Source organism: Talpa occidentalis, unplaced genomic scaffold (assembly GCF_014898055.3).
Source record: "Talpa occidentalis isolate TD23 unplaced genomic scaffold, MPIMG_talOcc4v2.1 talOcc4.7, whole genome shotgun sequence".
Taxonomy (NCBI): Eukaryota; Metazoa; Chordata; class Mammalia; order Eulipotyphla; family Talpidae; genus Talpa; species Talpa occidentalis.
This window is the reverse complement of record NW_023605083.1, coordinates 58,340,329-58,353,687: the sequence shown is the minus strand read 5'-3', so window position 1 is coordinate 58,353,687 and position 13,359 is coordinate 58,340,329. Positions and strand designations below refer to the sequence as shown.

Here is a 13,359-nt window from a genome sequence, read left to right as displayed (position 1 = left end):
TTTTTTCACTTGTCAGTGTAAGGCCGAATGTTGAATTACTGCCTTTTGCCAGAGAATTACTAATTTTATAAAAAATGTAATATTTGTATCACGCAGTGCCATTTGCCATCAAATTGGTTATTCAGTAATTGATCAAAAAGCATTCAGTTTTACTTTTAAATGTGTATATTAACGATGGTAGAAAGTAGCCATAAACAAATAAGGAGAATCTAGTAGGGTCAACTAACAAGATTCTGACTTTTCAGGAATCTGCTCCATGCCTAGACCTTTGTCAGACGACATGAGTAGTATGGCTCCCAGCAATTTAGATATCTGCAAACTTCCCAATTTTCTATCCCTGCATTTTCTAGGTATGTAGTTGGATCTCTCAAATTGTTAGCAGTATTACCTATGGCAAGTATTATCCTAGAGGAAGAGTTACTAGCAATATAGATGTTACCTTAGTAAAAAGTTTTAAAAAGTCAGGCTAAAGAGTGGTATGATCACAAAATGACAAAAAATATTTTCCAAAAAGGTCTCCATAAATTTACCCTCTGAAAATTTAGCTAGCACATTCACAAGTTTTTATATTTTCCATGCAAGAAAGATAAAAGCTTTGGAAGAAACTATATAAATAATGCCATAAATTTCCATTTAGAACATCATAAGTGTTACCATCTAAATGCTTATCAATTTGTGGCAAAATGAGTCCACAAATGCAAGTTCAGGTGAAGTTCTGTTGGGGGAAAAGGATGTCCTAAAGCTAATTCCACACAGGCTTTATAGACTCCACCCCCCACTCCAGGCCAAAGCCAAAGACACTGGGAACTCCAAATCCCATCACCACCAAAGGGAAGGTGGCTGGGTCCTGAGGGTGGGGTTAAGCAGCCAGGTTTGGTATAAAGCCAGACACGTGGGCTTTGGAGGGGTTCCCCCATTTTGGCTCTCCGCCAGCTCACAGCGTCCGGCCAGCTCTGAGAGTGCCTTTGGGTTTCCAGGTTGGCGGATCGGGTAGGAAGCATTAAAGACTTTATTTCCCTATTTTCTCCCTGAGTTGTACATTTCCTTAATTCCCTTTCCCTTGTAAATAAACCTTTTATTAATCTTTTCTGTGTGCCTGTAGTGGAGTATTAATAAGTCCCTTTTAAGCATGTGGGTGAGGACTCACAGCCAGGCAACCCGTTTTATATCGGGGTTGCCCTATAACAGTTCTACCTAGGTGCTCTTTCTCATCATGACCCAGCTACAAGAGGTGGAAGGTTAATGTTGGAATTCGAGTATTTGACAGGAGGGCAAGGAGAGTGCTTTCCCTCAGAGTAAAGCCAAAATTATCAAGGGCTCAGAGTATTTCCATTTATTCAAATTGCACAGTAGATTAAGGTACTACTTCTCTTCTCTCTGAAACCTCTACAATCACACAAGTCAGTGTCAGTGTTGGGGAAAGGATGTCCTAAAGCTAATTCCATACAGGCTTTGTGGACTCCACCCCCACCCCAGGCCAAAGCCAAAAGACACTGGGAACTCCAAGTCCCATCACCACCAAAGGGAAGGTTGCTGGAAACAGTGTGGGGTTAAGCAGCCAGATTTGGTATAAAACCAGACACGTGGGCTTTGGGGGATTCCCCTTTTTGGCTCCCCACCAGCTCGCAGTCAGCTCTGAGAGTGTCTTCAGGTTTCCAGGTTGGCAGATCGGGTAGGACACATTAAAGACTTTATTTCCCTATTTTCTCCCTGAGTTGTACATTTCCTCAATTCCTTTTCCCTTGTACATAAACCTTTTATTAACCTTTTGTGTATGCCTGTAGTGGAGTATTAATAAGTCCTTTTTAAGTGCGCGGGTGAGGACCCACAGCCAGGCAACCCGTTTTATATGGGGGCTGCTCTGTAACATCAGGAGCTCCTTCCTGTGTCTCCAGCCTTCACCATGCTTTAGCCAAGGTGTAGACTCAACCCACACTGTAGTTTCAGACAAGAACCAAGTTTTGCATTCTGGTTAGAATCCCCTCCTCTTAGATATAGGCTCTTAGAGGCACAACTTGACCCAAGAATACACATGACCATCCATTCACCAGTTCCCGACTTCCACCCTTTTCCTCCCAATCTCCCTGTGTGTCCTCCTTCTGGAGACCTACTTTATTCGATTTTTCCGTGAGCATGAAAGCCTTCCTCTGAACTTCCAATCACTTTACTAGGGCTCTAAAATCCTACTTAAAATTACTCTGTCCCTGATCACCCAGTAATTGGCTGACTCTTCAGCCCAACTGAACAATTTGGAATGAACATGTTACTTAAAGAAAGGGAGGCTCAAAGATGGAAGCATGAAAAGTATTTGACCTGCTGTTGCTGAGCAAAGGAACCACTAGCACACTCCACAGGTATAGAGCAGACAGCCTGTCTCTGAAGTTTGACCTGTGGCTGACAGCCAGCAAGAAAATGGGACCTTGGTTCCACAGTCACATGGAACCAAATTCAACCAATAGTTCAAATGAACATGGAAGAAGATTCACTCCCCAGAGCCTCCAGAAAAGAACATGGCTCTGCTGATGCTTTGATTTCAGCCTTGTGAAACTTGGAGCAGGGAACCAACTGAGCCATGCTGTGCAGGCTTCTGATTTATAGAACTTTGTTGTTTTAAGCCACTTAGTTTGTAGTAATTTGTTACAACAGCAGCAGAATCTAATGCAATGATGCTCCCAGTGCTAGTATTAAATTGTTTTATTTTCCTGTCCACCCCTACCCCCCATCCAGTCAGCTGTTAGGAGCCCAGGAAGCTGCTTTCCATATGCAACATTTATGTAGGCTGTCCCAAACTGCACCGTCACAACTGATCTGTGTTATTTTGTCTTCCTCACTAGAGGAACTGTAACAGGGTGGTCCCCAGGAAAGGGGGAGGTTCCAGGTTCCCTGTCCCAACCAAATGGAGGGTTGAGTGAGCAGGGAGAGAAGAAGCTGCAGAGGAGACTGAAGAAGGAAGCAAGATGGAGCCAGAAGGAGACCTGGAGGAGGCACATGGAGCCTAGAGACATGTGAAGAAACTGTGCTTGCCTTTTGGTCGTGGACTGGGTGACACAGATGTGGGTGAGACCCGTGGGGAGGTGACAATGACAGCTTTTATCTTGATTTTGATTTTGCTCTTTTCCTTCCGGGCTTGTCTGGTTGTTTCTGACCCTTTTCTGTGGGTCCCCACTGGAAGATGCTTTAGACTTGTGGCAGGCTTTGGGGCCTTGCTCTGGGCCAATCCCATTTGCATGGAGTTTTACCCATGAGGGGACGGGTAACTTTGGGTGCTTGATTTAGAAACTAGATTCTTTGCCTTTCTGTATTGTTTCCTAATTGTATTAAAGTTCCTTCCCATTAAAGTCTCATATGTTTTGTGTTGATGCCGCGGAGGGCAGAACCCATTTAAAATAGGCAGGTTTGCAGGGTTTGGGCTGCCCTTCTCCCTGCCCTGTAACAGACCCAGAATGCTAGTTCTTCAAGTATAAGGACAATGAATGTCTTTTTCCTTTTTATTCTGTTTATTAGTTTATTAGCTATGTAATACATACTGATTGTAGTAAACAGGAAAAACAGTATAAAAGAATATTAAAACCACACTGCTAAAATATTCATGTTATTCCATATTGTTCTACATACCTGTATGTGCATGTGTGTATATATATAATTACATATATAAGCTACATTATAATAAACAATATTTTCCTTAAATATCGGATGGTCTCATTCATAGCAGGAACTTAGAAAACCTAATAAGGGACCAGGAAAAAGACTAATTAATACAAAGTAAAAATCAAAATCAATAAGCAACTATAAACCAGAGACATACTGCGGGGGCGGGGGGCGGAGAGGAAGGATTAGGGTCAAAATAAACAGGGGGTGTAATTGTATAGGGAATATAACCAAAATGAAAATGCATACAGAAAAAAAAAGAAAAAAAACCCAATATTTTCCTTAATAATATTTTACCAATATTCCATGTTAAAGGATATACTTCTTCAGCATTATTTTTATTGGCTCCATAGTACCTCAGCCTGGGCCACATCCTCAAGAACTTCTCTAGTGTCCTTATACCTTTCCTTTTGTAAGACTTTTGATGACTGTACAATGTTTTTATTAAATTCTGTCTTCTCCCCTTGATTATAATTTCCATGAAATAAAGGAGGGTGCCTATCTTGCTTGCATATAATTTCCTGTGCCTAACCCAAAGATGGCCAAGAAATATGGTTCATGAGTAAATGAATGAGTTTAACTAAACCTTTTTCATCCTTAGTGAAGTCTCCAGCACACAGTAAATACTCAATACATATCTGCTGAGGGCTAAATAAAATAATTCATAGAATTTTCAAGAATGAAGAAAATAATTCATGGAATTTTCAAGAATGAAGAAAAGTCACTCAGTAAACAGTAATTTAGGTCACTAAGGGAGAGAAACTAGTCCTAGTGACATAATCCTGAATATCTGAACTAGGCTGATAAAGGGATCCTCAAAGCAAATATTTTAGCAAATTCTACCTATAATGTTTAAGTTATTTTTCTTTTTCAAATAAGGACAGGTATACATAGTCAACAGGATTTGATAAATATTTAAAAATCTTCAAATAAATACACTAAATAAAAATGTTCTTCCTGAAAGAGTCAAATGACATGATGCAGGCCCAGAAAGTTTGGTAGTCTTCTCACAAGCAATTTAAAAAGTAAACACATTCTACTTAGTGGTACAATATCACAACCACCCCCTAAGTAAGCCTTTATAAAGCTAATATGTAACAAGCAATCATGGGGTAGAAGGAACCAGAGACACTAAACCTATATAGCTCTGAGCTTTAGAGAAGGTAATCACTGGCCACGGAAGTCCCATTCTGTATCCATGTAGAGATCTTAAAATAGAGATATTTAAATAGCCTACTATCTATTAAATAATCACCTTACTAAATAAAAAGTAACATCAGTTTAAATTACATATTTTTCACTAAATATTTAAAATATACAAGTGATAAAAAATATCATAATGTAAAATGAGGATAATGCATACCATCATTAAAATTGATGTTCTAAATCTGGCAGAGAAACTGAGAAGATTATCCTCAAAGTCTTCATAGGTTGGATAGGTGTTTTGGTTCCTTTCAAAGATTTTTTTAGTTATAACTTTATTCATTTATAGCACTTGCCTTTTCTTCTTCCCATATGCTAAGAGTTCCTTCCATCTTTAAATGTTGTGAGAGAGCAGTTACAAAAGCAAAGAAGGTGGGGACCTGGAATCACTGTGTGGTTAAGCAGAGCCAATATGGTCTGTAGCACAAACGTTGTTACAGCTTCCAAATTGAGCATGGAAACTAAACAGCTAGTCCTTCCTGGAGAGCTAGCATCCTGGCAAGGAAGACAAAATACACTGGCTTCATCAGGTCACTCATGTTTCCTGGCCCCATTTTCTTCACTGGTAAAATGCAGGGTTCCAGAATCATAAGGACACTTCCAGCACAAGCATTCTAAGCTGTGGATTTCTAGGGAATTAGAACAGTTAAAGAAAAGAAGTAAAATTCAGACTCTAATTTTCATGAGATAGCCTGCTTAAGATTATGAAAGAAACTGAAGGTTTTAAGTCGAATGCCGCCTATAGATTATATCCACATGCATGCCATGACCCTCTATGACTTCTACTTTCTGTACATTCTGCTAAGACTGATTTTCTGATATCTGAGTGGCACTTTAGGGTCATAGAACCTTTATTACCAAATGAACTTCAAATGGCCTCCTCAAAGGAAAGATAAAAAAGGGAAGGTAGATTTGTGTAAAAAATATAACTTTCGAATCCCCATGGAAAATCAATGTTGATAAGCGAGAAACACTGGGAAAATTTCTTGGTGGACACTATGCTCCTCTTTGTTAGGATTATCTGCAGAAGGTAGAACAGAGTTCTAGTGATGATATAAAGTCTACATAAAAGATTAAAAGAAGTTCCTACTTACACACACCCAGATTTACTATCATCTCTACATACTAAGAGCCAGTGCTACCTTGTCATTGCTCTCCCATGCAGACACTGGAAACAAGGAAATATTCATAGTAGAAGTAGAATACCTCCCCTCTTCCCATCTTTTCCCAAAGGGCCAATAGAGATAGATGTTTTGCCCCAGCACAGCCCCCATATAATCAGAAACATCCTTGCTTTATCTAAAATTAATATGGGAAATAGGAAGCTTTCTCTCGGGGAACAATTAGTATAATAATAATTCCCCATCTAAAAATACACTCTAAGACTAGCTTTGTGGTTTGGAAAATTGTAGGCAATGTAGAACATGGCAGAAGAGTTGTTATTGGAACTGTCAATCAGAGTTCAACATATATTATTACTACCCCACACTCCACCACAAACAAAATGGCTGTAAGACACACCCAAGTTTTATAGTATCATTACCAACATATCTCAGTTACAAATCAAATCATTTTCTCCTCCAGGTCTTAGCTGACACAATTATTTGATGGGAAGCCATAAAGAAGTTACACACTAGATAATCTTAAAGACCCCTTCGTCTTTTACAAATTATGGTGTTAAGATAAAGGATCAAATCCATATCTATAGCATCATTTCAATGCAGAAAAACTTTACACATATCAAGCAACCAACTTAAAAACCAACTTTGGGGACATGACCCATTTGAAGTTGGTGTGTTCCTGTTTTTGATGAATATTGTCAGCATCCTTATTATTATTGTAAATAAATTATGAGATCAAAATTATTATTTGGAGAAAAATAACACATTACCAGTAGAATGATAAGGGGAAAAAACTGCCTTTTCTTTACTACTAACAGAAATCTTATAATTATCTTGGCACTTTAAATATTCTAATTAAAACATGTCATTTTCCCATTTCTCTCCTGACTTTCCTCCTTTCTCTTTTATTGCAATTCAGTAAGCCCTTCTCAGGTAAGTCTTGGATATTTAAATCTGGTAGGTAGACAAAACTTGCTCTCGTATAATCCCTTCCCCTTGAGTTTGGACATGCAATTTGTTTCTAACCAGTAGAATGTGGCAAAGCTGACATGACAACACTATCATTATTACATTACATAGATTGTAACTTTCACTTGCTAGCAAATTTTCTCTATTTTCTGCTCCCTTGCTAGCTTGATGAATTAAGCCAACATATAGAGAGGACCACAAAGCAAGCACTAAGGGCTGGGAGCCAGCAAGGAGCTAAAGCCCACAATCCAGTCCTCAAGGACTGGATTGCCAACAACTATATAAGCTTAAAAAGGGGGTCTTCCTCCACACCTTGACTGTAGCCTTGTGAGACTCTGAAGCAGGAAACCCAGTTAAGTCATATCTAGATTACTGACCCACAGAAATTATGAGACAATAAATATGTTACCACTAAGTTTATGGTAATATTGTTATGTAGCAACTGACAAGTAATACAGGCAGATGAGAAACTCAAATTAATAAGAAATTTATTTAAAAAAAAAAGAACCAACTATCAATTAGGGAAGTTTAGATAATACAAATCACTATGGGAAAAGGGTAGGTTTGAAAATTTCATAAAAAGGACAGTTATGAGACCCACCTTTGAAGTCTTCCAAGAATTCTGATTGGCAGATGGCAGAAATAGCACAGAGACAGAATCAACTATCATAGACAATACCATACCAAAAGACAGTGAGAGAAGACTGAATAGGTGCAATGGGCCAAAGTCGCAGGGAGCCTGGAATGGCAAATGCTATGTGGATTCATAGTTGATACTACAGACAAAACCCTAAAAGACAGGCCTTGAGTAGGAAAAGGAAAAATCCAAGGGCTGCCTTACACAGTACTTGATCCTACCACCATATAAAGAATGGAGAGGCCTAGAGGTAAGACAACTAAGAATAGATAAGCTAGCAGAACAGTCTCCTTCATGAGAGGCTAACAAACATGGGGGTGAGGAGGATTCACACTCATGATTAATCAAATACATGCAAATTAAAACTGTGAAACACCAGTTTCCAGTTGATCAAATTAGTGCATAAAAACTGCTAATACTGACAAGATAAGGTAATCTCAATACCTTTGGCAGGTATAGATGGAACAGCCTTCATTTAGTAATATAAACTGATAATCTTAAAAGTATTCAGATCCACTGACTCAGTAATTCAGATCATATTCTACAGAAATAATTTATTTACCAACTCAACAAACATTTAACTGAGTGCCTTCTACATTCTAGGTGTGTGTGTGTGTGTGTATATATATAATAGCGGTGAACAAAACAGACATCAATTCTGCTCTCACAGAACTGTGAAGAAACATTAAAAAATAATCAAAAAATACATTTTTAATAGTATCACTACAGGGCACAATGAGAGACTACTTTTTAATTTTCTATTTTAACTTGTAACATCAAAAAAGACCTCTCTGGGAAGTAACATTTACTCTGAGTGCTTAAGGATAAGTGGAATTTAGCAATCTGAAGAATGGGAAGAATTTTATTTCCTGATGAAATAAATAATACTAGTGAAGGTAAGGAATGATTGTACTCGAGGTTGATTCATTTCTTCACTAACTTATTCAACAAGTATGTATGGAGATAGTAAGCACCAGGGTACTAGAGTCTGGGGGTGAAGGGTAGGAGAAAGTGATCAAGGTCAAGTTGAGGTAAAGTTCAAAATAGTTCATTGCTAAGGAAAGTCCTTTTGATAATAATGAAATGAAAAATTTATGAGGAAATGAGTACAAAAGGAGGAAACAAAGGCATTTTTCAATGAAAAATAATTAGAGTAGGGCCTCTCTAGTGGTGTAGGGGTTAAAGACACAGCACTATCAAGTTATCGCCAGCCACTGCAGCACAGAGTTTGATTCCTGGCCAGGGAGCTAACTCACATGGTGTAGCAGACCTCTCCTATCTCACCTGCTGCTCCCCTCAGCAGTGTATTTTAGTATACCTGCCTGTTCTGCTCCCCACTCTGTCTCTGCTGAGACCTCACACCACCCGCCTCAGCACCACCCCCTGCACCTCTGGCCTATCCCAGTTCTTATATGCATAACTAAATAAATGTTTTCAAAAAGAAAAAAAATTGGGGTAAAACTAACAAACACAAAAGGCATCTGCCTACTTGGAATTCCAAAGAGTACAGACTTACCTGGAAAAGGTCTTTTAAAAAACTTACCACTTATTTAAAGACATTATGATTTATAAACAGAAATACTTAGATGGTTCAACACTTAAATGTTCATATGCAGAGAAGCAAGAAATAGAGTTCAAAAATACATTTTAAACATGTGTACGTGAGTTAAAGAACAGCTATACTAGTGAAACTATTTTCCCTATATGTATCCATAAATGGTTCCTGAATATGTTAAGAATTCAGGGAAAAGAACCATTTTTTAAAGTAATTAGGTTCTCTTCCTAATCAAAATACTCATAAAACCCCAAAACTTGAAGCCTGCTCAATTAAAATTAAAAAATTGACCAAATGATCCTCTACAGGGTTAAGTGTGAAGAGTGACATTTACACAAATCTCTTAGGGAGAATACGCTTGAAGTGTGATATCACCAAGGTAGGAAAGGAGCCATAAACATGTGAGCAGAGGGAGTAGAGATCCTTTCCTTCTATCTCTTTGTTATCTAAATGGTAATATTTTATATTTGGTATAGCATTAAAGGGTTAAAACAACATTGACAGCAAAGATGCTACCTACACACACACACAAGAAATTCTACCACCACTTTTGTAATTTCCACAAGTCTAAAATTATTTCAAAATTAGAAGTAAATGTCTGTGTGTATAAATTAGTAGTCTTGTCACTAGAAATAATGCAAAGCTAAAATGTTGTGCTAATTTCATGAGAAAATCAAAAAGGAGTAAGTGAAACAATCCTCTAAATTACTGAGTCAAATTTTTGTTTCAGTCAAGGGACGCAGGTGCATATCAAGAGAAGAACTCATAGGAGGTGTTGGATAGTCCACTGACAACCAGACTTTTGTGAAGTATTTCAATCCTTCTATGCCTTTGCTACCCCTAACTCACAGGGTGGTATCATATACTTGCTGACTACACTATACCAATCCTCATTGGTATATGGAGGAATACATTTGAGATATAATTAATTATTTTTCTTCAAGTTTGTTTTCTTACCTACTGACTTCTTCAAACTTGTGAAATTATCAAATTCACCTTACACTTTTAGTGGGGGCACAGATTTAACCAAGAGATTTAGATAATTAACATTAATATGGCTATAAAATCCAGGAAAATGCTTCATAATATAATTACAGCCTAAATAATGTTTTTATCCACTTAAGCCTTTTCTATAAGGTGTGTTAATTGAATTGGTTAACCTATTGACTTAAAATTAATTTGGTTAATTCTGTAGACCTACTTTGATACTCAAAATGCATAACAAAGTCTGATGGGGCATAAATATATAGTTTCAGAAGAATATTTTGGCATCATAACATAAAACATAGTTGATGAAAAAATATATTTTCACACTTAAAATATTTAAAATATATTTTCACATTTAAAAATGAACTAATAGCACAGCAGTGTGACGCTATTCACAGCCTCGGTAGCATGAGTTCTATCCCTCACTGGCCAGGGAGCTACGCACATGGTGCAGCACACCTCTCCTGTCTTGCCCACTGCTCCCCTTAGCAGTGTATTTCAGTCAGTCTGCCTGTTCTGTTCCCCACTCTATGTCTGGTGAATCTTCTCACCCCCCTGCACCTCTGGTCTGTATCCCAGTTCTTCTATGCGTAAATAAATAAATCTTAAAAAAAAAAAAAGAAGATATAATAGAATATAATACTTTCAAAAAAATAAACTAATAGTTCTTTTGAAGAAAAACAGGCGATTAAGTCAGGAATTACATGAAATCAAGAAGATGAACATTGAGCATGTAAGACAAATTGAAAAAAAAAAAGAATCTATAAATTGGAAATCAACAGGTACTTAAAAGTGATGCATCTAAAAATATTTCTTTATAATTTTAATGTTTCAAAATTCAATTCATCCTATCAATCTCCCATCAACTATAGTCTTAGGAAGAAAAGTATTATTTTCTGGTTAAAATTTAGGTTAAGAAGAACCAAGCATAACCTTCTCAAATTAAGTCTATCCTTTAAAATCTTAAGGCAGCCCATTTTAACATGGCAGCTAATTTTTTTTTTTTGTTACTTGGAAAATGTATCTACAGACCAACAACAGGAATGATTCAAGTGGACAATTTTAAAAAGTCAAAAAAACACCAATAAGAGTCATATGAAAATTTACTAAGATATAATCTTTGCAACAGTAACAGAGCAGGATTTTCTCCACCAGAGCCCTTCAAAGTTTCCATGTTTTCATCATTCAGCAAGTCTACTCACTTCCGGTGGGTGTGGTCCAGGCCACTGTCCGGTATTGCTTCCAACTTTGCATTTTTCTGCCCACAGATATTTCCATAGCTGTCGTATCCTGATACTAGTCTCGCCGCTGCACCTGTTGCTACTGAAAAGCCACAAATAAATCCCTAGAAAAGAAACACAGAAAAAAACATACAAATAAACCATTTCAATAGCAACAGTCACTACTTGATAGGATAATGAGCTTCTCTTGTGTGTTGAAGGGAACAAAGAGCTATCTTTCTTATTGCAAACACTATTCTACTGTTTTCCTTGGATTTCACATGAGCAGCACAAAGAAGTCCACAGGGAAACACTATTTACTACTATAACAAAACAAATCTCAAGCTTTTACATCATGAGATTGCCTTTGCATTTTATAATAGCAGCAGCTTCTCCGTAATGAAGATCTGCTCTGTGCCAGGCTCTGTCTTAGGTGCTTACCATACATTATCTCTAATCTTCATGGTGAGGAAACTGAGGTCCAGAGAGGTTAAATAAGTTGCCTAAGGCCATAGAAGCTAATAAAGATGAAAAACATAGGCTCAAATGAGGCGTTCTTTATTCTTTTGCTTTATTTAGTAGTATAGAGGAGTTCTGTTGAATGAACAACAGCAAGGGATGAAAGAAAATATTCAATGAAGAATTAAGTATGTAGGTTTTGAAGTATTAATATTACTTCTGTACATACAAAGTGTGTCCTTCATTAATGCTGTACACATGCCAAAGAATGACATGATGAAGAGCTACCATTTATGTTAATAATGGACACTCAAGGGCAGTAGGACAGAAGTCACTACACTTCACAGGACTATGCTTCATCATAGAGCTTAATGCAAATGGGAGATGTTTCAGAAGCTCACTGTGCTTGATAAGTCTGTGTTGACGAAAACAAAGCAATTATTAGAATACTCAAATAAAATATTCAACTGTAGGCTACCAGGTACAAGAACAGGAAGTAAGGTGAAACACCCTGATAAAATGATAGTAGTAGGAGAAAAGATAGTACCAGGACAAAAACATTCTTGAGACTTGGTCATTAAAATGTTGAGTTTCTGTTATCTTTATTTAAATGGCTAATGAAAGCAAAGATTATCATTGTTTAACTCATTATGGTTAGGGTTTGTGAGCAGCACTTATTAAAGCAGGTGATAAATTTCACCTGCCTCCACTGTAAATACTGTATTCACATGTAATGCCTTAGAAAATAGTATATCCCTTGAAAGGCAGTTTCCAAAAAAAAAGGCTAGCAAACACTTTTTGCAAAACAACTCCATTACTTTTATTGTGCAGGTCAAAAAAAGAAAGGCAGAGAATAGAAACATAGCTCTAGCTATTTGAAACTTCTTTAAACTACTATGCTTGGTAAGAAAGTACACTTGGAATAGAGATTATTACCCCTGATTCCTTACTTTCTAGCTCTTTGATCTCTCTGCCAAGTTACTTCACTTCTCTGTACCTTAATTTATTTGCCTGTAAAATGGAGATAATGAGTATGTAGTTCATAAAGTTGCTATAAGGATTAAATACAATAATCCAGTAAATTAGCAAGAATCCTACTTTGCACATAGTAAGTGTTCAATAAATATCATCTTTATTGTTATCAGGAATGAGAACATGTTGTAAGGGAACGACCGTGGGATGTGGAGTAACACAAATCTGTACTGATTATGGGATATTGATGACTCCAATTTCTACTTGTGTGACATGGGACAAACTTGCTTAATGTTCTGTGTTTCAGTTTACTCATCTATAAGTTGGGGCTCAAACCACTTACCAAAAAGACTGCTATGAAAATTACAGGAGATAATATATGCAGAATGACTGTCCAGTAAATGTTAGTGCCCTTCTGTCTCAAAGCAGCAGCTAACTACTAGCACTGGGGTTCTACGTGGCTGGTCAGTATCATAACACACATGAGTATACCGGCATGCCATTTTTAGCATGTCCTTCCTCAAATTAGGAAACCCTAGACTGAACAAAAACTGGAAAAAGAGGTAAATATTAGGAAGTTTAATGGCT

At 37.3% G+C, this 13,359-nt stretch overlaps 1 protein-coding gene across 3 annotated transcripts in view; it reads right to left on the bottom strand.

The window, feature by feature from the left end:
- SLC44A1 (solute carrier family 44 member 1) overlaps positions 1-13,359 on the bottom strand; it is a 167,048-nt gene that overhangs the window by 100,493 nt on the left and 53,196 nt on the right. For all 3 annotated transcript variants that reach the window (XM_037494487.2, XM_037494485.2, XM_037494486.2), the window contains exon 3: positions 11,323-11,465. In XM_037494487.2, coding sequence (XP_037350384.1) covers positions 11,323-11,465 — 143 coding nt within the window. The remainder of the gene's footprint in view (positions 1-11,322; positions 11,466-13,359) is intronic.